Genomic DNA, 27,456 nt, shown 5'->3' with positions numbered 1-27,456 from the left:
GAATTACAATGATACTGAAAGTTAGCAAAAGACTTTGTAATCAGTGAATGCACCTGCATACTTCTACATCACCTATTTTGGGTAATGCTGATCACATAGCTTAAGGGCCCTGAACTGCCAGGAGTTCTAGAATTTCAGCAGATTCAATTCAGGGTTTATTGTTAAGCAGTTACACAGTTCCCATTTATCATGTACAGCTGGCTTCTCTTGTATGGAGTGAGATATGTGAGCTAATTAGTGATTGTTGTGCAGATAGTGTCTTTCGTGGTCACTAAAACACTGATTTAAACACAGTAAGGGTCTTATCTTCCTGTTTCTGTTCTAGCACAAAAAAAAAGAAAAAAAAAAAAAAAAGTAGTTATTAAAATTGCATGATAAGGTTTAATAAGGTAGTATTATATTTCCCTTGAAGGCTATAACAGGTATTGAAAACTAAATAGAAAATAATATTAGATGTCCCTAGCTCATGTTAGGATCTGATTTGCTCAGCAAGGAGAGATGAACTGTATAAATTACAAACCAAATGGAATGGCATGGAGAGAAAAAGTCAAGCAGGCAGAAAGAATGGTTTGTGCCCACATAAATGCAGTTTAATTATACTAGGTTGTAATATGTTACTGGCAATATGTGAAGCCATTTTATGGGCTGCTCTGAAGACATGCTGGTCTCATAGAATAACATTCATACAAAGAGGTTGCATGCAATGAGTACTGCAGGTGCTAGAGCTTGGCAAGATCTTCAAATGCTCCCTGGTGTTGTTTTTGGTTTTTCTTTTTGTTTCTTTGGTTGGTTTTTTTTGCATTATATCATAGTGGTGATAAAACAAAGGAGATGATGGCATTTCTTATGAGCCCATGCTATAAAATGCCAGACTGTTGGTAACTGAAGAGACCTCAGAACCATTCTGGACATAAGCATATGATAAGGATAAGGTGGAAAGCCTCTTTGCTTTACAGAGGGCAAATTAAATTTTTTGTGCTTGTCGCTATCCTGTTGGGAAGTCAAAGTCAAATGCCATACCAGGTCCTTAGAAACGAGAGCTAGATTCTTCCAGAATGCAATGGGAAAGTGGATATCCTGTGACAAAACATCTCCTGGTTTGTGCTGTTTTGAATGCAAGCTCATTAGAGTTGGTTTCTGAATTTTCAGAGTATTTAAAGCCAAATTGTACTGTATTGCAGTGTGTGAATACTACTTTATTGGCCTAATGACTTCAGGTATGTGTACCAGGTAAAAGCAGTATCAGAACAACTGCCTGCTTTTCCTAATGACCCAGACTTACTGCGCTACTAGTAGGCCTATGAGAGAAACGCAAAAGAAAAAATGTCTGAAGCTAGAAAATAATCAATTACAGTGACAGGAAGAATAATCTTCAATTCTCTAAAGATCTTGTGAGCTAATGCTGATTATAGGAATCGTTTACAAAATTACAAGGAAAAGCAGTCTGCCTAAAGTTCCTTCAACCTGAGGACAACTTTGAGGTCAGAGAGGTCATCAACTAGTTCTCATAAAGGAGGATTTTAAACATAAAATACGCTGTCTAGGATCAAGATGATTCTATAGTAGCTCATAAAGATCTTTTTAATGAAAAGTAAATCCTTGTCAGCAACTTGTCTCAGTGACCTAATGTCATTGATATCTGAATGATACTGTAATATTTTAGCCCCTGCAGAAGCATTTGCTGGGAGCAGATCTTGCCCATGTCCAGAAAGAAAAATAAGGTCATTCTCTCTCTTCAGACAGGGAATAAGAAAGACTGATTCCATGCTTCCTGAAAGGAAAATGTGCGTAAATGTAGTTTTTCACAATTAGATTATCAGATTCCCTGGTCATGTCCCCTCTAAATCATGACTTAAGTTCCAGAATAACATTTGTCTAATGATTTTCATTCAATTATCATTCACCAATGTGAGCTGCCTTCACTCAAACTCAGAAGCAACTAAAAGAACAGCTGTATAGAGAAGAATTTCAGAAGATATGGATGCAGTCTTTATCTTCTGAAACTTTATTCCCTCAAAGAGAATCACACTCACAAATGTCAAAGATATAAACAAAAAATCTGAAGCATTTATATCTACATTTCAGTTTCTGTTTGTTGATGACAAAATATGTTTCAGGCGTGGCTGGATAGTAGAGACCAGCGTAAGAGCAATACATCTATGTTCTGGAACAAAACTGATATGCAGTCTTCTTTAGGTAGTATCTTCCACAAAGATAATGTATGGCTGAGGTTAATGCCAACAGTCATTTATATTCTTAAACAAGAATTATTTTAAAATTTACACAATTATCTATGCACATAGAAATATCAAGATAATAGTTCTGGAACTTGCATGGAAGAGTAGAATAGATAGAAATTATCAGCAAGTCTCTGATACTACAATGACTAGAATTAAAACAAGAAATCTGGCAAAAAGATTATGTGTATTCTCTTCCACTCTATTTTTACTTTCTCAAGTATTGCCTAGAAAGTAGACTTGTTTAAAAAGTGAGCAAGAATTACTATAAACTGTTTTTATCTAAATATATGGAGAATTTTTTGATATTTGCTACACAAAATATTGGTACTGGAAAAGCTCCCAAGAGCCCTAGTCATGTCACCACTGAGCAATTCACAGTGAACAGCCTTTGCTCCAAAGACCTTGCAAGATAAATGTTAAATGCAGATGGTTTAGATTTCAGAGCAGTGTACTCTTATTGAAACAATATGTTCATCAAGCACACAGCCACCTACTCACCCATTCACATATATTTCATGGCTTGGGTTCTGTTATCTTGGGAAATGACACAGTACTTTGCATCATGTGAAGTCTCAGTGGGCTTTCTGTTGTTCAGTGAGTCAGCATCACTGTAATAAGACAACAACATGGTCAGGGAAGATGTTTCCACACAAGATGCTGGGTGGGAACACTGAAGCTCTGGCTTTGGTTCCTGGTTCTGTCCTGGACTCTCTGCAACTATGAGTGGATCATTTTCAGCCAGCTCCAATAACTGTGCTTCAGTTCCCTGAGACACCAAAGAAGACCATTGCTTTGTGGATAGGCAACTGACATGATCAGGCTAATCACTGTCTACACATGTAGCTATCACATCATTCTAAAATAAAAGTGACAGGGCCTGAAATATAGGTGAAGAAGCTCTGAAGGTGGAAAGGCTGTGATTCCCCTCTGTAAAAGATGTATAATGGCTCTTATCTAGTTAATGTGTTCAGGCTGTTAGCTACATGGAACAGGATCTCCCCATACTGCCTCGCCTGTACAATCAGTATCTGTTACAGTGCAGTCCTGTCTTCTGTTATCACAATAGTGTAAAGTTGTTTTCCAAGTTCAGAGACAACAATAATCCCACACAGCCACTTTAGTGGCAGCCACATTTGTGCAGCATAAAATAAACACTGCTCCTCCTAAGAATACAAGATTTAACCTTCACTTCTGATCCTTCACTCTTACTCCCTCACTTCTGGTATTGTTATAAAGCTATTTGGTAAGTGTAAGCTTTAATGGAACTCAAAGGCATTTCAAACATAGATTCTTAAATGAAACCACCTACTCCATCCTCCTCAAGTATTCAGTTTGTTTGTCAAATATATCATACCAAAAGCCTTTCATATGACTACCTGAAAGTCATTAAGCTCAGCCACTGCCCTGGAAACAAGTGTTCTTGAACAGTTCATAGAAACCTTTCTTTCCTAAGAAATCCCTTGTCTCTATTCATCCACCCTTTATCTCTTGTTTCCATTTAAGTGTTAGCACATGGCCTAAACTTATTGGTACTGGAAAAGCTCCCAAGTGCCCTAGCCATGTCACCACTGAGCAATTCACAGTGAACAGCCTTTGCTCAGTCTTATAATAGCTGCCTAAACTCCTTCCTAAGAGCAAGTCTTCCCACACCGCCTCTTTTCCATTTCAATGCCATTTACTCTTCTGAGTAAAAAGACTCTGGCACATCATGAATTTCACCGTACAGTGGTGAATGCTGAAACTACTTTTATTGCTGCTGTTATGCTGGATTTGGACCAGGATAATGGCAAAGTCATACACTAATTCACTGTATTCCTTAATCCTTGAGAATCTTCTTCAATAAGAGGATTAATTGTAAGAGCTGATAAGTTCATGTGTGGCTCAGAGCACATTTATTATGATTTCCTCTGCAACTAGAAGCAGCAACACTATCTCTTAAATCTATCAACTGTCTCTGCTATTCTAAGAAAGCAGGAACTTTCTCTTCCAAATGGAAAGAAATGAAAGGAAAATTAAAGGAAGTTTTCCTTGTTCATTAGCATTTTGATTGGGCAGTTTATCTGTAGAAAAGTGAATTGTGGTATTGAGAGCATGAAGCTACATGAGAAATTTTACAGACTACTCAGATACCTGATTCTGTAGCCAAGAAGTAAAAGTTTGGAGCTACATGAGTAAAGGAGCTCACTCACTGTCCTATTCTTTGCTATCAAGTAACACAAGTCATGATATCAGCATAAGTGCATTAATTGTCAATTAACAATACAATCACAGAGAATACTGCGAGAAACCTTATCAATGGCTTTTCTGAAGTCTAGGTAGACAGCCTTTCCCTTGTCTACCAGTCTGGTCACCCAGTTGTAGAAGGAGATGAGGTTGGTCAAGCATGACCTGTCGCTGGCTGAGCCTGATCCCCTGGACACCATGCACATGCTGTGTGATCTCATCCAAGATGATTTGCTCCATAACTTTCCCTGGTACTGAGGTTAGTCTGACAGGCCTGTAGTTCTCCAGATCTTCTTTATTGCCCTTCCTATAGATGGGAATCACATCAGCAAGCCTCCAATCCTCTGGGACATCTCCAGATAACCAGGAGTGCTGGTAGATGGTGGAGAGCGGCTCAGCAATCACCCCCGCCGGCTCCCTCAGCACCCAAGGGTGTAGCCCTTCTGGTCCCATGGACTTGTGACAGTCCAGGTGGAGGAGGAGCTCTTTAGCTGTCACCACCTGAATCACTGGGGGCTGTATTCTGCATTCCATCCCAGTCTTCCAGGTCAGGGCATAAAGTGCTTTGAGGATAACTGATCTGCCTATTAAAGGCAGATGTAAAGAAGGCATTGAGGACCTCAGACTTCTCCTTACCCTCAGTGGTTGCATTCACTGCTGTATAAACTAAAGGTTCCTTGGTTCTTCTCTTACCATTGATATATCCGTATAAGGATTTCTTATTCTCTTTTACTGTAGTGGCCAATCTAAGTTCAGCTTGGGCCTTTGCCTTCCTAACTTCCTCCCTGCATACCTTAGCAACTTCCTTGTAATCTCCCCAAGTAGCCAGTCCCTTCTTCCAGAGGACATCATAGACTCTCTTTTTGTTCCGGAGTCTCAGCAGTAGGTTCTGGTTCATCCACACCAGTCTTCTTCCCCTACGGTTTGCCTTACAACATTCAGGGACAGCCTGTTCTTGTGCCTTTAAGATTTCCACCCTGAGGAGTTTCCAGGTTCCCTGGACCCCTTTGCCCTTAAAGAGTGACTACCAAGAGACTCCTGCAACAAGCGTCCTGAACAGGTCAAAGTCTGCCCTCTGGAAGTTTAAGGGAGTAGTTTTACTAGTCACCCTTCTGACATCTCCAATAACAGAGAATTCTCCAGTTTCGTGATCACTCTGCCCAAGACATTCCCCAACCTCACAAGACATTCCCCATCACTCACTAGTCCTTTACTGTTAATGAAGAACAGGTCTGGCAGGGTATCACTCTTGGTAGACTCTTGTACCAGCTGCATAAGGAAGCAATCTTCCATACACTCTAGAAACCTCTTGGACTGCTTCCTCTGTGCTGTATTATATTCCCAACATTTATCAGGGAAGTTGAAGCCTCCCATGAGAATGAATGCTGGCAATTGTGCAACTTCAGCAAGCTGTTCATAGAATGCCTCATCCATCTCTTCATCCTGATTAGGTGGTCTATAACAGACCCCCAGCAAGATGTTGCCCCTGTAGGCCTTTCCCCTGACCCTTACCCACAGACACTCAACTATATCATTCCCAGCCCCAAGCTCTTCAACATCAAAACAATCTTCAATATAGAGGGCCACACCACCACCCTTCCGTCCTCATCTATCCCTTCTGAAGAACTTGTAACCATCCATCACAGCACTCCATTCATGGGAGCAGTCCCACCATGTTTCAGTAATAGCAACTAGGTCATAGTTCACCTGACACACAAGCCAAGTTTCTGCTTCCTCCTTCAGTAAGGAGGAAATGTATGCACACTATGAAGCATAATGAAACAGAATATTTTAAAAAATTAGAATAAGATTGTGCACTTTTGTATTGCCAGGACACTTCGAACACTTTTTAAATGGCCTTGAAGAAAATAAAATTCTATAACATGTGATTCGTGGCATGGTGAAATACAATTAACTGGTATCTATCACTTCAACATTGAGCTCGGAAAGATTGAATATGCCACAGAGAGATAAACAGTTAACTGAAATATTTGGATACCATCTACTGAGTAGGAAAAAATAAGATCACAAAAGGTAATCAATTTGTCTGAGAAAAATTGATGTTTTTATGCACTGCAATACAGCATTGGCAAAACTGCCTATATTCCATTATGTATATATCATAAAAAGGAATATTTATTCAAGCCATGCATTGTATACACTAGGCATTATGATTTACTGATCTAGTTATATCTGGGTAACAGAAATCGGAAAATCTGTGAGGTCTACTGGAGACAAAATAAACAGAGCCTGAAATGCATCTGTTGTTTTAACTTAGGGAGTTTGGAAATGATTTTGTGACTTAGCCATGGATTGGCTCTGGCTGAAATATAGTAATTGATTCACAATGATGAAGTGGAAATTGATATAAAGATCATATGATGGTTGTGTGAATAGATTGCAAGCTTCTGGAGTGTTTGCTCTTAGAAGTTAAGTCGTATTAGTCCTCCATTTGTTGTAATTTTCCATTTGTATATTTATATAGAAACCAATACTGTGATTTATACATTTAAATCCAGATGTCATTTTGTAGTTTACCCGTAATCTTAATCTTCTAAATAGGAAGTTTCAGTTTTAGTTATTTGGTTTCTTTGGGTAGCTTGCCTTCTCAGGCACATGGTTGCTTCTAGGAAGGACTAAAGATTTAGCTGTAAGAAATTTAGATGCAATTTCTTCTTTCTACTGCCTTCCCTGTACTTGGTAAGAAAGAGTCTGAATAGCTGAAGGTCCTGTATGGTTCGCTTATTGACTAGATAATGTACTGGGTTAATTCCCTGTTTTGTTTAATAAACAGTAGGAAGTTATCAAATATTTACATCTTGTAAGTTAGAACTATAGTTATCTGATAAGATACAGTATTTGAGCCTGTGAGATTTTATTTTGAACCTCACCTAAACAGCGCAGTACCCTACTGCTGTGAACCAAACTGCTGAATGAGCAGAGCAGTGTCTCATTCAGAGCTCTGTCGTCAGACGCAGATTGCAACCTTGCAAAAATAAGATCAAAGACGAGGAAAGGACATTACAAACTAAGTGACTGAAAATCACATTTTTTAATTAAGCTGAAGGCTGTACTCAAAATTAAGTTAAAATAAAATAAAACAAAAAATACATTCTCTCCGTGAAAGTATAAAATTGTGCCCTTAGTTCCACAATATTAAAGCAAGGACAGAGTGTAAAAAGGCAGTTTCTTTTGATGAATTACTTGATTAAGTTCCTATTCAACTTTTATTATATCCTGTAACATTTAACACAGAGTGGCACTAGAAACATTAAAACAGCTATAAATCTTGCATATAAAGGCATGAAATCTCACTGCTGTGTTCAATGGTCATGCAGTTTTTGGCCATTCCAAAAGTTCTGCTTCATTTCTAGTTGTTAATTGCATCTGAGAACTGTGCAACTGCTGCCCATTCTGTTTGTCTGAACATGATAACTAATAGGCACTTGCATACTCAATTTAACTGACAGGCACCTAGACGTGGCATACGGATATGATTTCTGAGCAATTGATACATTACAGTTTCTTTGCATGCAAGAAGCAATTGTGCCTTAGGACGCAAATCATATTAAAAGCCAGGAAGCTTTATCATAGACTGCAGAAGGCCTAGGATTGACAGCATGTTCTTAGATCATCCCTCTCTCTGGTTCTTGAAGAAACCTTTGGTTTCTGATCAGGAAAGAAACATCACCCATCTGACTGGACATGCTGTAGACACATGTGACATAGCTTCCTCAGAGTAAGAAATTAAATGATGCTCATTGGACTCTAACTCAAATGTTTTATTTAGAGTAAATAAAATAATTATGATTATATATAAAAAAAAATAAATTAAAATTTGTGTAGCTCATGTCTCATGAACAAGGTCCAAAGAATATCTTCAGAACTGAAGGATAATTCTTCTCAGAAAGAGTTCCTGATTCCTGTTTTTAATTCAAGTCATTATTTAATGGTCTAAGTGACACTTAAGGTAAACAAAGACTGCATGCGCTTACCTGCTACCTTGAAGCTTAAGCATACACCTGTGCAGCTTGTAACATCTTTTGAGTTCTTTTTCTTTTTTTTTTTTTTATGGAGAACACCTCTTTCAAAAGTGAGTTGACATTTTATCACGCAGAACTGAGATTTAGGCTCCTGTTACTATTTCCAAACCTAATCTGTTTCCTCCTTTATTCCTTTATTGAAGATCATATCACATTAGCAGAGAAGCAGAGCACCTGATATGTAATCAATAAACGTGAACATTTCACAGAAACAAATTGCCCTCTGAGGAGGAATGGATAGCTAAAGATCATATTTTAAAAAAAAAATGTTCCATCTATACCAATAGGAGATGGGGGTCATGTCAAAGTAATAAAAAGGCAGAGTAGAAGGGAGATATATAACAAAATGCATTCCTCTGTGTTTTTCCTATGCTAGGTCTATTATAAAGGAATACAACACCCTCAAGCGTTTCACTGTTTTTAGCTGAAGTTTTCACATATTCCCATCTCAATAGTGTGGAAAGTCTCATAGAAAGATCATTGCCACTTCTTTTATTGCTTAACTATACTTAGAAATCCCAATTTATTTACACAGAAGTATAGTTTAATCTAGATTCTAGATTTGCCTGCAACACGTGATGATAGCATGGCCTCTGAGATGAAACCTTGCAGACTCAGAGCTAGAGTTTAGATTTAATGTGAAGGAGAGATATTGTTCTCTTAATATGATGGTTTTTAATGCATCTTTCATTTTGTCATCTGTCTACAACATATTAAATGAAGCAAATAGTAATGTGCAGAGGAAAAGCTTGTAATTTAAGAATTAAACAGTCGATGCACATGAAGAAACTGCTGTCATTTATCATAAGCTTTTCTTTGAAGAATTTAATCCAATGTGGGAGTTCCCAAAAATAGGCTATGAAAATTATCTGCAGTTTGAAATGCATCAGTTTCTTTATTTTGTAGTTAAGCATCAGCTTTGGGGGAAGAAGAGGGATTATGTGAGACAGATAAATCTCATTTGAAAATAAAGTGAGCATTCTGGAAAGCCTACACAATATAGAAAACTTAAACTGCTTGAGTTCAGAGGGTTGAGGGTTAGAAGGAGGTTCTTCACCAGAGGGCGGTGGGCATGGAAGAGGCTTCCCGGGGCAGTGGTCATGACCCCAAGTGCCACAGTTCAAGAAGCATCTAGACAATGCTTTCAGACATATGGTCTAATTTTTGGGTGGTGCTGTGTCAAGCCCAGAGCTGGAGTCGATGAACCCTGTGGGCCCCTTCCAAATTGGGATATTCTGTGATTCTATGATTCTAAGTAAGTTCTGAACATTGATTCTGCCATAAAGAAAAAGCATGACTCAGTGCAGGGAGTCATCGTGGCTTTATAGGCTGATGTACAAAATCTGTTACTTTAATTTACTCCTGCTGATAATGTTTACAATAAGAAAAGCATGAATTTACTTAGCTGTGATATAATGGGCAAAATGCTATCCTATGCTGTTCTTCAAATACATAATACTTGTGCATACGTTACACTGCAAATAGTTTATTAGTTCTCTATGACTGGATGTGTTTGTCCTGAAAGCCTGCTTTTAGAGACATCCTCCTCATGACATCAACATCTGTGAGCACAGGCAGGAATCAGAAATCACTATTAGGAATGATACACCTCGTTTACTTTCTTGGGAACTAGGGTCTTCTTCACCTGTAACCTGCCCAAGAAACCAAACTATTATGAAAAAAGTCTTTCTTCCATTTATCCCTTCCTGGAAAAATCCAGTTTTCCAGGCCCAGAGTGGCAGAAGCTGCATGTAGCACGTGAGACCTCCTGGTGATCCCATTCAGTACCAGTTGCCAGTCATTATCCATTTCTCATGGAAAACATTCAAGGTCCTGAGTTGAAGTAAACAGTATTGCTCCAGGGTTGTTATTGCTTTTAGACTGCCTTCCTCTGATGTTCAGACCCAAAACTTGGATGAAACTTTTTTATTTCTGTTATTTTTCTCACTTCTTTTTTATATACAGTACAATGTATGTGCAAACTGTCACAAATCTGTGCCTGATTGTAAAATATAAAACATACTGAAGAGGAACTAGGTAGAAGAACAAATGGAAGATGTTCTACTTAATCCTACTTAATGCCTACTTAAAAAAAAAAAAAAAAAAAAAAAAAAAAAAAAAAAAAGTATTTGGAAGTGATTGAATGCCATAGCTAATTTGAAATGCAATATTTGTTATGGGTTTAGAGTAGTAGTTCCTGGTAAACGGAAGAGTGATTTTATGTTTTCACAGGCACGGTGGGATGGCCTGACAGGGCGCATAACCTTCAACAAAACTGATGGCTTACGGAAGGATTTTGATTTGGACATCATTAGTCTCAAGGAAGAAGGAACAGAAAAGGTAACCAGACGTTTTGCAAAACAGTGACGGAAAGCTACTTTGGCAGTTGCATGGGAAAGTCCATTTTTCTCAGCTTGAATCTCCTACAGTTGGGGCAAGAAAAAACCCCAACAAGCCATGACATTAAGCAGAGCTACTAGGATTTTAAAAATTGTTTTAAATGGTGTATCTTGCATCTTGAAGCATTGGATAAGAATTTTGGATTGGTGATGTCACTATTGAATGTCACAAATTATTCTAAGTGTACATTGCCACTGTAACTTAGTGTGGCAAGTTTATATATGTACATGTATGTATATGCATATATACATAACACTTGGACTTAACATGTACTGCTTTTAAAAGGCACGACATGGTAGGAGAGAGAAAAGCAGATGGTGGAGTAATAGCTCCAAGAAGTTTTGAGACAGTAAAAAATCTTCATGTTTTTGAACATAATCAGTAGTCTTGCCCTTACATCTCTAAGAGCTTATGACGGGTTATGATGAACAGGTGACTAAATTAGCTATATGTCATCTTTGTTTGAAAAGAGGAAATTCTGCATAGTGCAATTCCAGAAACTGGTTCTGCATTTAAAAAAAAAAAAAAAAAAAAAAAAAAAAATCCAATAAAATTCAAACTGAGGAAGTTCAAGGAAGCATGCCTCAGAAAAGCAAATTTGAAGTCAATAGTTCTTATTACCCTTATTTACCACTTACAAATTGTACTTAAGATGCAGAGGGGTAGGGTGGAGAGGACTCCTTGAGTCCAAAATGAACCCAATAGTCAAGGATGTTTTTGGCTTTGCTCCAAAATAGCTGCTGCTACCATGCAAACCGCAGCAATGACATGTTCTGGAGAACAGCAGTGTCAGTGGGCTCCCAGAGGGAGATGGGTTGGTCTTGCCGTGCTCTTGGGCAGCCAGCATGGTCTCCCAGTGAGCACTGTAATGAGCAGCTACTGCAGGTGACTGCAGATACCCAAGGTGAGTATCACCAGCTCATTTCAGCTAGAGGCTATACTGTCCCTTGCTCTGGGTACATTGGCTTGACTCAGTGATGCTTGCTGTAGGTTAATTGAGACTTTAAATGTAATTGCTCCCACACAGCTCTCCAGGCTCATTCTCTTTTCATTTTTAATGAAGTGCTCTGTTTATTTTTTTTCTGTACCAAGGCTGCTGGCGAGGTTTCTAATCATTTATATAAAGTGTGGAAGAAGGTTTGTACACAGACAGGTGATGCAAAAACCCTTTAGGTTGTGTCCTCAGACTCATCCTTTGGGTTTTGACAGTAACTCTCAAATTAAATTGCAGTTTAGAGACAACAGTCAATCTGAGAATGTGAATTGTTGTATTACGATAAGTTTTGTCCAAACTTGAAATACTGTAGCCCTGTATAATGAAATGACCTTGGCAGAATTCAGGATTTTCATCAGGAACATTTTTGCATGATTATCTTATTTCTTGGAAGCTGAGCCTTTCCCTTCTTTGAGTAGAAGCTCTTGGCTTCAGTGAAGCAGTCCTTTCCTCAGCAGTTATCCTTCCTGATTCACCTAGGATTTACCATGAGTGGTAAATTTACAACATTTCAAATGTCGATGAGCACCAGCAGCAGGATTGTTTTAATGTGCAGGAAGTATTTCTTGCCTCCCACAAGAACACATGCTGTGCAGGCAATGTTCTAGCATCATTGACTCAAAATTTTGACAAGTGTGTTATTAACTCCTTACAGAAAATAATATAGCTGATTAAGTGGATGCTGTCATTCACTAACATGTGGAAATTTGAACTAAGCTTGTTTATGAAAGTTCTAAATTCACAAATTTCAGTTCCCTTTTCACGTAGAATGTCTCTGCCTGGTGGATAAGGCACCAAAGTGGGAGTCAAATGATCTCCATGTGCAGTTCCCTGCTGGAGGTACAACCCACAGTTCCCTGTACCACAAGGTCACCATTCTGTAGGAAGATAACAACTGCATTTACTGTGTTCAAATGTTTTGGATTCACAAGATGAAAATTTCTTATAACACTTAGAATTATATCCTTTTTATATCTTTTGCACAGCTCTTACTATTTCCACTCCCACATGCACAATTAGAAAAGGTTTTGTTCTTGTGTTTTTTAATACTAAAGAACAGAACACTGTAAAATATCCCGCAATGTTCTTTTCTTGTTTTCGTAAAGGACATACTTAGTACTTTTGTTTTAATATCAATCAATGGGGCAAAGGCAAAAGGACTCTATATCCCTCATTCCCGGTGAATAGATCATCCTACCTGACATGCAGAACACTATTGAACCAATGAGACTTTTGAGTCTAGGCACTTCATGTTATGCTGAATTTATTTAAACCAAATTACAGTTGGTTCAGAACATAGATTTGCTGAGAAGGGCATATGACAGCTCTCAAACTTGTCACTAAACTGCAATAAATCTCCTGGATTCATCATAGTGATGTACTGCCTTGGCCTCATTCTTCCAGTGCCCCTCCGACCTCCTCCATTGCTCTAATCAAGGTTGACCTACGGTGTCATCCTTATCTCCAGATGTAGAGTGTTTTCCTGGTGTATTTTGTATGCACTGTGACTGTGTTGTTCCATGTTCTTCATGGTTGTTCTCCTCTTCCCTGCTGATAGCCGATAAAAACAAATCAAATCAATATCAACAAGCAGAAGAGATTTTGATTAACTCAGGCACCCTGGTGCAAATTCAAGGGCATTGGTTATTTACTATGTTCTGGGTGCAGACTATCACAATATACAACAATTTATTCTGTGTATACTTTACAGATCAGTTCCCCAACCTGATCTAATTTTGGAAACAAAGGGAATGCTTGAAAAATACTTAAGGAAAAAACAACAACAGCAACAACAAAAACCAACACAAAACAGAAACAAAAAGAAAAAAAAAGAATGAAAGAAAAAAAAAATGACATAACTATCCTCAAGCATACTTTGGGGAAACTGTTCATGGAAGACAAGAGCAGTGGCAGTCAGGGACACAAACACAAAGTTTGTATGAAATGATATACTTATTATTTGGTCTATTGCCTTCCTAACTTCCTCCCTGCATACATTAGCAGCTTCCTTGTAATCTCCCCAAGTAGCCAGTCCCTTCTTCCAGAGGACACTGACTTCTTTTTTTGTTCTGGAGTCTCAACAGAAGGTCCTGGTTCATCCACACTGGTCTTCTTCCCCTACGGTTTGCCTTACAACATTCAGAGACAGCCTGTTCTTGTGTCTTTATGATTTCCACCTTGAGGGGTGTCCAGGTTTCCTGGACCCCTTTGCCCTTAAGGAGTGACTCCCAAGGAAAACCGTGCTACAAGCATCCTGAACAGGTCAAAGTCTGCACTCTGGAATTTCAAGATAGCAGTTTTGCTAGTCATCCTTCTGACATCTCCAAGAACAGAGAATTCTCCAATATTGTGATTGCTCTGCCCAAGACATTCCCCAGCCTTTACCTCTCCTACCAGTCCTTCGCTGTTAGTGAAGAGCAGGTCTATCAGGGCACCACTCCTGGTAGTCTCTCGTACTAGGTCATAGTTAGCCTGATGCACAATTGCTTCCAACTTCTGATTGTTGCCCATGCTGCTTGCATTGGTGTAGATGCACTTCAGATGAGTCATCTGCCTCACTCCCAGCTCAAGCATTGTTCCCCTAGGCTCATCTCTGGTGAGCCCTGTTTTATCCCCTCCCCCCCTTCATAGCTAGTTTAAAGCTCTTTCAATAAGTCCCACTAGCTCCCATGCTAGGATTTGATGCTTCCTTTGAGACAGGTGGGTTCTATCCATGGACAACAGTCCAGGGACTGAGTGGACTGCCCCATAATCAAAGAACCCAAAGTTTCTGGTTCGACACCAGCCTCTGAGCCAATTATTCATTGCTTGTGCTTTTCAAGCCTGCTCCATGTTCCTCACTGTCCCTGAAGGTATAGAACAAAAAATCACTTGAGTTCCCGCTCCTTGAACTAAGCACCCTAAACCCCTGAAATCTCTTTTCATAGTTCGTAGGCTTCTCTGAGCAATTTCATCACTGCCCACCTGAACTATGAGTAGTGGAAAATAATCAGTGGACCTAACCATCTTTGGGAGTTTCCTGGTTATGTCCCTGACCTGGGCCTCAGGAAGGCAGTACACTTCCTGCAGGCTTGGGTCCGGTCTGCATATGGGGCCCTCCATTCCTCTGAGAAGGGAGTCACCCACCACAACCAACCTTCTTTCCTTCATATCAGAGGAAGTCTCAAGGCATGGGGGTGACCATGTCACCTTAGACACCCTCCTGGGCAGATTCTCCATCAACTCCTCATTCACCTCCCCTTCAATTTCCAGTGTCTCAGATTCAAAGTCAAACTCAAATTTCTGTCAGCATAAAGTAGAAATCTAAATCCGCTGAAATAATGGAGATCTTTCCCTTTAGATCAGACAATAAATACCACCATTCTTCACTGTTTCCAGAGTTAGAAAAGAATTAAAAATCAGTTTTGCCTTTGGTCACGTGTATTTGCTAAACAAACACTGTTCAGGGGGTGAGATGTTTTTACCTTGCTAGCTCTGTCATGTATAGTAGTCAATAAATAACAGAATAGTCTTTACTAAACTTGATGAAGGCATAACAGAAGCAAAAGGCCACTGCATCCATCAATCTGCTTCAACATATTTATTCAAGCTTTTAATCTCTTGCATTGGAAGACAGAGATCTGGATGTATGTTTCAACTCTACCATTTACAGAAGTAAAAAATCTATAAAAATAGACGTTTGACATTTTTAGCAGGAAAGGAAGTCAACATGTTCCACTTTTGTAGAAAATTGGCTAATACACAGCTGTATTGACATGTCTTATAGTCTTACGGTGAAACAAGTTCAACACGCTTTTGAAAGAACAGTACATTCCCTGTGTTTTCTAAATGTGCCTGTCAATCATTGAATGTTGCTGCCTTATGCGGATATACAGGTATATCCCTTCTCTAGCATCTTGTACTCCTGCTGTCTCTTTCCGTAGTGACTAGAGCCAGTGCACACTGACCAGGCTATGAGCATTTAGAGAAATGCTGCATTTCACTCAGCCTGCCCACTGCAATCAGGCAGACTTTCACCTTGTCTCTTCTGTGTAGATCGGTGTGTGGAACTCCTACAGTGGCCTTAACATGACGGACAGCAACAAGGACAGATCAACCAACATCACAGACTCATTAGCGAACCGGACGCTGATTGTCACAACCATCTTGGTAAGTCTTGGTGGGCAAATCTGGAGTCACCACCCATGGTGCAGGTTGCAGGCATGGCTGGTGTTGTGTCATGGGGCTCCACACAGCCACCATGACACCTCTGTCCTGTGTTCCGCTGCTGCTTTCTGCCATACTAAAACACATCTAGGTAAAATACTCTGTTTTCAAGCAATTTTTTTTTTAATGTAGATTCAGAACCAGTGTAAGTTGTCATCCATCCATGCAGTGGACTCAAAAGTACCCCACTACCAATGAAAGACTCTGGGACACCTCTGTCTTCAAATTTTTTTAGCTTGCTTCAGTATTTCAGAGATGAAAGCTGTATGCTTTTCTTCCCAACAGAATTTTTCAATATTTCAGAGATGAAAGCTGTATGCTTTTCTTCCCAAAATAATTAGCATACATAAATGCTCAATTTTGTAGCCACTGTTTATACATCCTTTCTTTTAACTGAGAGTTAAGTGAAGAGGGATGAAAGAAAGCAACAAACAGCAGACAGACTAATTGAAGTATGTCCTTATTATGATGAATAGAAAAGTAGAAAATGTTTCTCCAGCCAGTTGCCCTGCCCCATGTTTTCTCTGTGGACATTTATGCCACTTTTTTTTTTTTTTTTTTTTTTTTTTTTCCCTAACTATCCAGTCCACCCTCTCAGGGGAAGAAAAAGAGTTCAGAAACTCTCTCTATCCTTCTTTTTTATTGCCAGAGGTTTTTCATCCACACTAAATTGAGGCAACCATTTCCCCCAGACCTTCTTCTAACCAAAGTTCTTTAGAAGGAAAAGAAACAAAGTAGTTTGCAGTCTACCTATGCTGTTCTCATTTTTCTCTTCTGAATGCCTATTCAGTTCACAGCTATTTCAAGCATTAGAGGATTTTTCAGTGAAGATGCATTTTATTTTTCTCAAAGATTGACAGGTTTTAGGTTCTGCTTATGATTCTTTTTCAATTTTTCAGGCTTGTCCTTCAGTATTCCTTCCTGTTCTTCAGGGTGGTACCACGTAGAGCACAGATCTTGAATCTGATTCTGAAGCTGCTAAGCACTATTTTAGTAAGAGCCCATGGGAGCTATGAATGGTCTGTTCTACTGACATTTAGGGCCCTTATGCTTATCACTAATTGAGTCTATGATTTTGTTAACATACCTAGAGCAGTTTTTAGTGGACATAGTAAATGACTAGTATCCATCTAACTGCAATCCATTAATAAAATATTCACATAATTTAGAGAAATTGATATATTCTGAAACAGATCTCATTTATGTTGCTATTTCTGTTATGTTTTTCTATAGGAAGATCCCTATGTTATGTACAAGAAGTCTGACAAGCCTTTGTATGGAAATGACAGATTCGAGGGTTACTGCCTGGATTTGCTAAAGGAGCTATCAAATATTTTGGGCTTCATCTATGAGGTCAAACTAGTTTCTGATGGTAAATATGGAGCCCAGAATGACAAAGGAGAGTGGAATGGGATGGTCAAAGAACTCATAGATCATGTAAGATTGAATCATTCTGTCTTTATTCTCCTTTAAACTGCAGTATTTTATGTGAAGCCAGTCCACTTGAAATGTTTGCATTAGTTTATAGCTTTTTGAGACACTGGAGAGTCCTACTGCCTCTGGTTAGAGTAGGAAGTCACTGCAGTACATCTGAACTGGCAGTTCTCAGGTGCTAAGGGAAACCTCTAACAGCAGTGAGTCAGTAGGTGCTGAGTTCTCACAGATTATGTCCAGTTCTTGGTTACAAGCTCTCATGGCAAAGGCAGAACCCACAGGGCACCTCTGCCCTGTGGTAAACTGTGAATACCACCCTTCCAGGAACTGAGCTCCCTGGGACAAGTTTCTCTCCATGGGCCAAGTGCCTGAGCACAGCCAGACCTTTCACATACAGAAGCCATGAGGATCCCTCACATGCAGAAAAAGGAACCAGAATGTCATGTACCCAGCAGTACTATAGCACTGTTAAGTTTTGTCTTGCATTTCAGTTTCGTGTCAAATTTAGTTTCTTTTCTAATACTCCAAGGAAGAAATGGAAGGAATAGTAATGTGTTTGCACAAAAACATGAAAAAGAATGAGTTTTTTCCCATTTGTATTTTCAGAAAGCTGATCTGGCAGTTGCTCCTCTCACTATTACTTATGTAAGAGAGAAAGTAATTGATTTTTCCAAGCCCTTCATGACGCTGGGAATCAGTATCTTGTACCGGAAGCCCAATGGCACAAACCCTGGTGTTTTCTCTTTTTTAAACCCTCTTTCTCCTGATATTTGGATGTATGTTCTCCTAGCCTGCCTCGGAGTCAGTTGTGTCCTCTTTGTCATTGCAAGGTAAGTCAAAGACGTAGTTTTAGATGCATCTGTATTAACCACCTCTCATCCCATAGGTGTTGAACGGGCTTTGCAAAATATCCTTAATACTGTCCTAAGGGACAATCTAAAACATAATGCTTTAGAAAATCTCTTGGTATTGGCACATCAACACTGCTATCGCTTTAACATATTGCAATGTGATAAGATTTAACCTTCCTTAAGGGCTGAGTGGAAAGAAATGTGTGATGAAATAGGCCAAACTTTCTTTGCCAGTGCACAGTACTTCAGTAGACTACATGTTGAAAAGTAGTTGATATCAGTTGCATGTAAGCACTTCTTTTTTTCCACTAACAGTGAATACAGTTAAAAGGTAAGAAGGAGGATGTGAACATACTTTTGCTGAAGGATGCTAATTAGCTCTGCTCATTTCCTTTTGAAAACACGAGATAATATACCTAAGATCCTGGGGGGATGTTCTGCAAGTTGCTGCATAACCAATGCTCTCTCCCATAGCCATCCTGAGTTGCAACCTGCACTGCCTGACAGGTCCCCTGTGAAGTCCCAATGCAAAACCAGTAGGAATCAAGCAAATAAGCACCACTTCTCTGGAAGACTCTAAAGCTTATAATGTTCCCAAAGCACTGAAAGTTTGCCTGAAAGCTTCTGGACCAGTGGTTCACTGTCACACCTCAAGTTATACTTGATAACCAGCAGAACAGTCTATACCCCTAATGCTGAACTTTATTGTAAAAACTTGAGACATTTGATATGGTTTCACAAGCCATCTACAAGCTACTTGTCATGGCCTCAGGGACCGTGGACCATGAGTCAGTTGCTCAGTGTCTTTGAGCAAGAGAAAGCCAAGCATGAAAGAAAATGAACTTAGAAACTTGTCTGAGGGAATTGGTCATTTGAGACATCTTTTTTCATATACTTTTCAGTAAACATAAACTCTGTTAGCTGACATAGTTATTTTCGCTTTCTTCAAATAATGACGTTGGAATTTCATTTCCTATTCTATTTTTTAATTTCATCCTATTCTTCATTTTTTTCCTTTTCATGATTTAGTAGATAGAATTTTTTATTAATGCTTCACAGATTTTTTTTGGATCACTAAGGCTTCCTTCACCTTCATTATTGCAAATGTTGACATACTACTTTAAAGAGCCAGCAATAATGTGTACATTCCAATGTATGCGTGTATAACCCTCATTCAAATATCAAAATGACAGTAATCAGCATCATTCATTCTGTTACATTCTGCCTGACTTCCACATGTTCATAAGCCAAGTCAAATGGAGCTCTTACTGCTTTTCCGCTAGTTCACTCTTCTTATCAAAAGACACTGCCCTGTGAAACCTTCATTCAGAGGAATACTTCTGTTGAGAGTGATTGGCCTTGGACATGCATTTCTCCATGGTCCACTGAACAAACCCAGTTCTTGGAGGTCGGCTTATGTGAAAGTTTCACTTGTTTGCATGCTTCTGTACCAGAGCCAAAGTACAGAACTTCGTGAGATTTACTTTTTTGTTTAAATATCTGAGAATATGAAGAAAGAGGAGGGAATTAGAGAATAAGAGGTCGTGGGTTAACATCTTAGTGTTGGCCATACATAACAGAGAAAGTTCATCCTGCCATGGCAGCGATGGGATTGTACACAGTCATGGCTTCCCACAAGCTCTTGCAGTGGCTCACTGTACCATAAATAACAGTTCTTACTGTACGCAAATCATGATCTCACTCATGACTAATATTAAATCTGCTCAAATCACAACAGATTGCAGTTGTGTCCCAAGACTGAAAACATCCTCTCCACCTCAGAACAGGCAGGATGGGAAACAAAGCCCAACTTATCCTCTGCTCTTCTATCAAAAAAGAACAAACAAAACACATCATCAAGACTGAAAGAATACATAAACTTCAGGGTTCTCTGCCTGCTTGCAGAGCTTCCTACTCACACACACATGGCTGGGAACAAATCGAATGGAAACAGAGTACTCATAGATCATCATGTGAAATCTGTTTGCTTTACTCTCTTGGCTGTTAGATATTGCTCCAAAGCACAGCGCAGCTTTTGTGCAAATCTGTAGCTCTGGCCTGTGTCACTGTGTTTTGTTTGTTTGTTTTTCCTAAATTTTTCTAAAAAGCAGTAGTTCTAGGAGCCTGACTTCCCTACAGATTTGTGTCTCATGTTGGACTGTGATTACAAATTGGAGGTTTGTTTGCTTGTTTGCTATCATTGCAGTTGAAGGATTTGTAAGAGATCCCTTGCATATGCATTAACTGCTATGGTTTGTCCTGCAGTTGTTCCCTGGTAGGGCTACTTGCTGCAGTGATTCACAGAACTTGCAGGAGCATGATAACCTTTAAGACCTCAATCTATTCTTCATATGTGGCTAAAAGCCTTAAACATCGTTAGAGGTATACACTGTCATAATACTCAGCCCAAAGCCTGACTTGCAACAACTTAAATATATCATTCTCTTAATGCCTCTCTGCTAGGGAAAGAGGAGAAGAACATGCTAGTGAAGTGAAATATTTAATATTACTTTCTGAATTCATACATTTTTCTTACATAAATGCTTTTTTTTTTTTTTTTTTTTTTTTAACTGATGCTGAAAATCAATGCCTAATGATATTGTGACTATATAATTTGAAGAAGTACATAAAACTATTCTCACATGCTAACTCAGTTTACTCCAGACTTTATAAATTTCAACTTACTCCAAGAAGCTAAACTATCCTTAATGTCCATATCTAGGACTGTTCATGTCTTCAGATATGCCACGCGTTCTACAGCATTTATCAAATAGTTCATTAAATATTGGCTAGAATGGTTTTAGGAATTTCAGGAATCATCTGCTTTCTAACACTGCCACAGTAAATTAAACAGTTAATGGTGTTTTGACATCAGTTCACAGAAGACATATACTTGGGAATAATCTTCATGGATCGAGGTAATTTTCCTGTTCTTTCTCCAGATTTTTCAGCAGCTGAACCATTTCTTATTTCTCTTCGAGTATTACATAGCCCTGTCATTTTCACATTAATTTTTAGATTCAAACACTGATGTTTTTATCACTGCTAAAGGTTACAGATTGACAAAGCTCTTTTCCTAAGCATGCCAAATGAAGAAGGCATTTACTGCCAAGATTTCCCTTCACTGATATATCTAACTCCCTATGCTCTTTGCATCACTGATGGTAGAGCTGAGGTAACCATCAGGCGTACAAGGTCAATAAGATCACACACAGCCTGTGTAAGACGTGCTTAGGTGACCTTGAACATGTTGTTTGTAAGAAGGAGAAAACTAAGCGGAAATGATCAGAAAAACACCAGACCTGAGTGAGTGATGAGACAGAGCAGAACTGTAATCCAGACTTTTCTTGGCACTCAGCACAGCAATAGAAACACAAGAAGAAAACCACTTTATTGTTGTTGCTGTTATTGTTGTTCTTTTTAAAGATGGAAGAGTAATATAAACCGTGGTAGCACACTGAACCATATATTTGTTGCGATAAAAGTCTTTCTAGTCTGGCAGAAAAAGTTTTGCTACCAGAATTTCATTGTTGCTTTCTATCAACCACTGTTTGGCTGTTACATGATAGAGACATTTGTCACATCCCAGACTGGGGTTTCCCTCTTGATCAGGCCCTAAACTGTTAGCGCATCTTCTCACTGACCTATGGGAGCATGTTTTTGCCCATGTGAACACAAACTGAGCTGGCAACGATTTCATTACTATGCAGAGGCTGTCTGAAACAGAACTTGGTGACTCTTCTAACTCATATATGCAGAACAGTTGTAACTTGAGTCTGAAAACTGTCTTCTGCTACATTTTTTAACCACTATGATACTAGTAATGGTAATATTGCCCAGATAATAGCATCCTAAGCTGCATACTGTTTCAATTATCAAGTTCATGACTACCAGAGTTCATTACTTCAGCTAAGCAAGGCGCTCTGCTTGCAACCGTGTGTAAATTCAATGCTTAATTATATTGTTGAAACAGTAATTAAAATGTATTGGCATGACATTGTCAATTAAAGCTATAATCATAAACTTCATGAGAAAGTATGCAGCAAGCCATGCAGCAGTGGGAAACAGCAGCAGGCAAGACACCCTGGGGAGGGATGGTCTTTAAAGTAACTCTGCCAAGTGTATTGCAGACCAGAATGGGAATAGTTTGCATTTATAGCACAGTGCATAGGGAATAGAATAGAACCCTTCCACTTGAGGCAATTGCCTGCATGATTCTTTCCACACAGCGTGGCCCTATAGCTTTCAGGCGCTGCAATTGCTCCACAGCACTTCCCAGCTGCTGGCAGCCATTTTTCGTGATGCCAGCGCAGTTCTGTGAAGGCATTCCACATCGAATATCTCAACCAGCTGAAAACTGATGCCTTGAGAGGGCTTTTCTACCTTCACTATTCTCCAGTTATTCTGCCATGGAGCAGTGCGGGAGCTTCAGGCAGTCTTCCCAACTTTTAGAAGGTCTACCTGGGAGCAATGTAGTCTGCAAAGCACTGTGAAAGTTGGACCCCTCCTGCAGAATAGGCTGCAAAGCACTGGGGGAGTAACACAGCAACACCAGCTGCAAAGTGTTGGGGGATTCGAGCCTCTCCAGCAGCCTCAGCTTTGAGGGCAGTGACCAAGGAGAAGCAAAAGTAAGAACGCATGCCCTGTGCTAGGAGCCAGGCCGTGACATTCTGCTCCACAGCTTGCATGAGGCAGCTGCTGGACATCCCGCAGACAGCCTTCCCACTGAGGTTTCTTTTTCTTGTGTTTTCTTCATTAATCTCCTCATTTCGTGCGTTGTTCAGGTCTGCTGCCGCTGTGTGTATTTTATTTGATGTTTACAGATTGTTTCTGTTAACTGCCACAGGTTTACACCCTATGAATGGTATAACCCCCACCCGTGCAACCCAGACTCAGATGTGGTGGAAAACAATTTTACTTTACTAAATAGTTTCTGGTTTGGAGTTGGAGCTCTCATGCAGCAAGGTACATCGGTTACACTTCGTTATCACACACGTCCCACAGTCTGCTCAAGGGCTTCTGTGCTGGTAAACTCCACCCTCTGTAATTACAGCTTATACTGTAAAACCTGATCTCAAAACCAAAGCGATATAGGAAGAGAAGAAAGCAACATATCTTTGGAGCTGGGAGATGACAGGGGAAGGGAACCTGTGGAATCCAGGATAGGAATGCAAAAGGAACAAGGAGAGGAAGTCTGGGAGAGAGGCAAGCAGGCAGGGCCACATCAAAGTTGATGGAGTTTAACGGAAAATATTCATTAGAGGGATATGATGTTCTTTATGCTGAAGTTCAGTTTGTTGATTTAAGAGGTTTGGCAACAGGAAAATATCTTCCCAATTGAACTTCATCCCAGTAGAATCAGTAACGGCCTTAGCTACCCTAGAAAAACTGCTTTCCCTGCCAAACAGAAAAGATAATATAAATTCTTCAGAAGGATTGTTAAGTTTGTTGGCACTTGTCAAATGCTTTGTTTAAAACAAAAACCAAACCTTTCTTTTATGGCTTTTCTGCAGGTATGAGCCCATCCTTCTGTAAACGCATCCAACCCTAGAAGCATTAACTTAACACATTCACAAGTCCCTGTTCCTGGTGATTTTGGAAACAGCTGACATAATACTCAATTGACAAGGAAGGGCAGTGAAGCTCACTTCATATGGGAAATAAAAGAGATACGTGTACTGACCACATTTGGTTATGACGTATATAACCAAAGGTTTCCAATTAAGTTACTATTCACCAAAACTAGGGTCCACTGAAAGGGATGAAATTAATTTCTGACAAAATTTCCACTTGAATCAAAGCTGAACAAAAAACCCACCCCATGACAACAACCAAAAGGCAATCCAGAAGAAATACCATTTTGCTTCATAATTAGATTCCTAAGCATTTAAGTAAGGAATGTAAATCATCTCTACACTCATGCAGGTACAGTTTATTCTTCCCTTTTTAACAGACATGAGTAGTGGTAAGAGAAACATTAGGAGGATCTTTCCTGGACATGGTAGAGATTGAAGTTTGTCTTGTATCTAGGATGCCCTTTCTTGTGTTGGTGCACTAATGCATTGACAGAATAGAAATGCTCTTTGAAGCCATTCAGTGCCCCACAGAAATGGCTTCGAAGGTGACCAGCCTAAGAAAGAGCCATTCTGTTTTGCCCCTTTGTTTTGTTGTCTTCCCAACTGATCAGTGAGATGCAGACTGAGGTTTTACAGTATCAGGCAGGTGTGTGTATATAGAGCTGTGACTGCCGTGTGTGTGAAAGTGCCCTAGGATTTTGTGTTTATATGTACTGCCTTTTTTGGAGTTTACCATCATCCACAGCAAACTGTGGGATGCAGTGTCTGCTCGTTACCACTACCTTGGGTACATGACAGTCAGCCCCAACCAGACTCTGCTTGTCTTTCAAGAAGAATAAAAACAAAACAAGAGAAAGAAAGAAAGAAAAAACATTTGTAAGGCAACACAAATGTTTCCATGTACAAACTTGTGGTGCGTGTGATTGTAAGTGCATCATCGCTAATGGGAAGAGCTTGAACATGGAGTGAATGGTTGTGAGACTTTGTATCTTCTGTTACACTCTTTCTTGTTGACAGCAGCTGCTTGCTATGCTTGATTGGAAGCCACTTGCTATTAAATTTTAAAATGTGATGATCAGACTTTCTCTTTTCTACAGAGCGTGAGCAAAGTCTGGATCAGGATTGGCTGTCATGTCTGCCATAAAAAGGCACTAGAGAGACTTCAGCAAGTATTGTCCCTGACCCTGAGTCTTACTAGCAACATTCCTATTTAGATGTTATTTCTCCCAGTTTTCCCCTGAAAGTCTCAAATATGTTATGCATACTCTGAAAGCATTCAAATGGATCACATTTCATCAAATTCATTCAGAGAAACCACTGCTTTTAGGAGGGCAAGTTACCTACCAGATCCCATTTCCAGCCAGAAGGGTGGAACAGCGTACTCAGTTCAGGAGAATACTTAGGGTGAAATCAGAGGCGTGAAACTTATACTAATGGTCTCTGCTGCAGTCTGAGAACACAGAAAGGTGAACAATAAAATAATCATGGGGCTGATCAAAAGAGATGCTGGGTCTGCTTGTTTCTGCTGAGAACAGAGCATGCTCAGCACCTTCCAAAAACAAAAACCAATGCTTATTGCATAATGAATAGACCCAGGAGTCTTGAGTTTAATTGCACAGAATGTGTTCTGCTACTTTTTCACAAACAACTTTTCGCCAGAGGAAATCATGGGAGGTTTGTCACCCCACAAATTCAGCACACAGGGCTTCTCCACCTATTCACTTCTGCCACCATGTAGCTGCACTGGCAGATTTATTTGTTGCTTGCTAGGATTATTAATCTGTATACATCAGAGCTACATGTAGCATCGAGGCCCATGTTCAGAATTTGTATGTGTATAGCCACCTGAGCTTTAAAAACATTACACCTTCAGGGTGGTCTGAATCAACACTCCTAGAAGCCAGCTTTTTTAGGTCAATCGCAGTCTGAAGATAAATACACACTTAATTCTGAGAGCAACTATGCAAAATAAAAAAAAATAATAATAAAAAAAAAATAAAAAAAAAAGAAAAGAAAAAGATTTCATGCTATAAAATAATAATAATAATAATAATAATAATAATAATAATAATAATAATAATAATAATAATAATAATCTAATCTGGAAGATAAGGAAAGAAGGACGCAGCATAAACCCAAATAGAACTACAGCTCTAGAAATGGGTAGACTGGAATCAAATTTTCAGCCAGAGCTTTTGCTTTTAGACTTCTAATTTGAAATCTGTGCAGCACCAGAGCTGCACAGGCAGAGCATGTGCTCTCGAATTTGGCAGTTCTGTCAGCCTCCTGAAACCCTAGGGCTACTCTCAGCTTTGACCTTTAAGAGACATATCTATATGTTTACGAGGCTGCGTTAAATCCATTTGCTAGCTGTTTGTAAGCTTCTTACCCTTTCAGTCTTTGCCTCAGAAGTCATGTTCACAGTTTTTGCAAAGTCTGAAAATATTCTCTATAACCCACTTACATTTCTTCCAGAAGTCATTAAATAGCTCAGGAGAGAGAATGTATTATCAGGATGTTTGCCAGTAACATAACTATTTGTTACATCAAAAGTTTTACATACTGAGGTTTCCATTCACAGGCAGAATGCATTCTTAAGTCTGTCTTTCATCAATAAAATAATTATGCTGATACTTGACGTTGAAATCAAAAGTATTCAGGTGGATGTCTAAGTATTTTGCCAAACCAGATCCCTGGATCCAATTTAATGAGTTAAGTTCAGAGAGGAGGCCTCAAGATAAATAAACAAATAAATAAACAAACAAACATAAAACTTCCATGAAAATGATTGAATAACTGTGTTGCTTACTTATATTCAGTCTGAGCTGTTGAGAAGCCATTTTTGGGCACTTAACACCCAAGCTGGGAGCATGTTATTCCAGGGGATTTTATGACTATGGCAGATCACTTTGATACTTGCCAGTGTGACATTCAGGCAGAACTGCTAAAACCTCTTCGTGGATAACTAGTGTCAAACACAGTGTCCAAAACTTTGCATTGCCCTGTGCATCCAAAGCATACTTCCATGCACCCTCTGAATTTTAAAATGTAAATCGCACTTTTCTAGTAAGATGTTTTCTGGATAGTGAGCTCAGGTTCTTGCAGGCTTATGCATACACTGGAAACATATTGATCACCTTGTTCCTACTTAGGTATGTGGATAGAAGGCACACAGAGCAGTTTCTTCTTGTGAGACATTTCTCCTAGGCTGCTTGCCAGTAGGACAGCATTCTGCCAAAGATCTCTGTTTAAAAGTATTGACTATGGTATACTGGCAAAAATAAATTCAGGAATCAGATAAAAAATACTAGTACAACTTGCTTAGGTTGCAAGGTTAGTGGAACAATGAGCATTAGCTCAGAGAGGTAATGGGGTTTAGATCCAAGGATAATTCCATTTGTCGTGTACCATGGCATATATCCCCTTCACAGTGTGTTACCATTATAAATGTTAGATGTGCATCTGTGAGATTACTGTTTAAATCATTTT

At 39.3% G+C, this 27,456-nt stretch overlaps 1 protein-coding gene across 4 annotated transcripts in view; it reads left to right on the top strand.

Annotated features, from left to right (window-relative positions):
• GRIK1 (glutamate ionotropic receptor kainate type subunit 1) overlaps window positions 1-27,456 on the top strand; it is a 155,351-nt gene that overhangs the window by 107,524 nt on the left and 20,371 nt on the right. For 2 of the 4 annotated variants that reach the window (XM_072347719.1, XM_072347815.1), the window contains exons 8-13: window positions 10,739-10,846; window positions 11,999-12,043; window positions 15,936-16,049; window positions 17,340-17,543; window positions 18,147-18,370; window positions 23,238-23,356. In XM_072347719.1, coding sequence (XP_072203820.1) covers window positions 10,739-10,846; window positions 11,999-12,043; window positions 15,936-16,049; window positions 17,340-17,543; window positions 18,147-18,370; window positions 23,238-23,356 — 814 coding nt within the window. The remainder of the gene's footprint in view (window positions 1-10,738; window positions 10,847-11,998; window positions 12,044-15,935; window positions 16,050-17,339; window positions 17,544-18,146; window positions 18,371-23,237; window positions 23,357-27,456) is intronic. The other 2 variants (XM_072347980.1, XM_072347893.1) reach the window with 1 other exon arrangement.

This window comes from Excalfactoria chinensis, chromosome 1 (assembly GCF_039878825.1).
Source record: "Excalfactoria chinensis isolate bCotChi1 chromosome 1, bCotChi1.hap2, whole genome shotgun sequence".
NCBI lineage: Eukaryota > Metazoa > Chordata > Aves > Galliformes > Phasianidae > Excalfactoria > Excalfactoria chinensis.
Note: the sequence above shows the minus strand (reverse complement) of the source record. Positions and strands in the feature narration are given on the sequence as shown.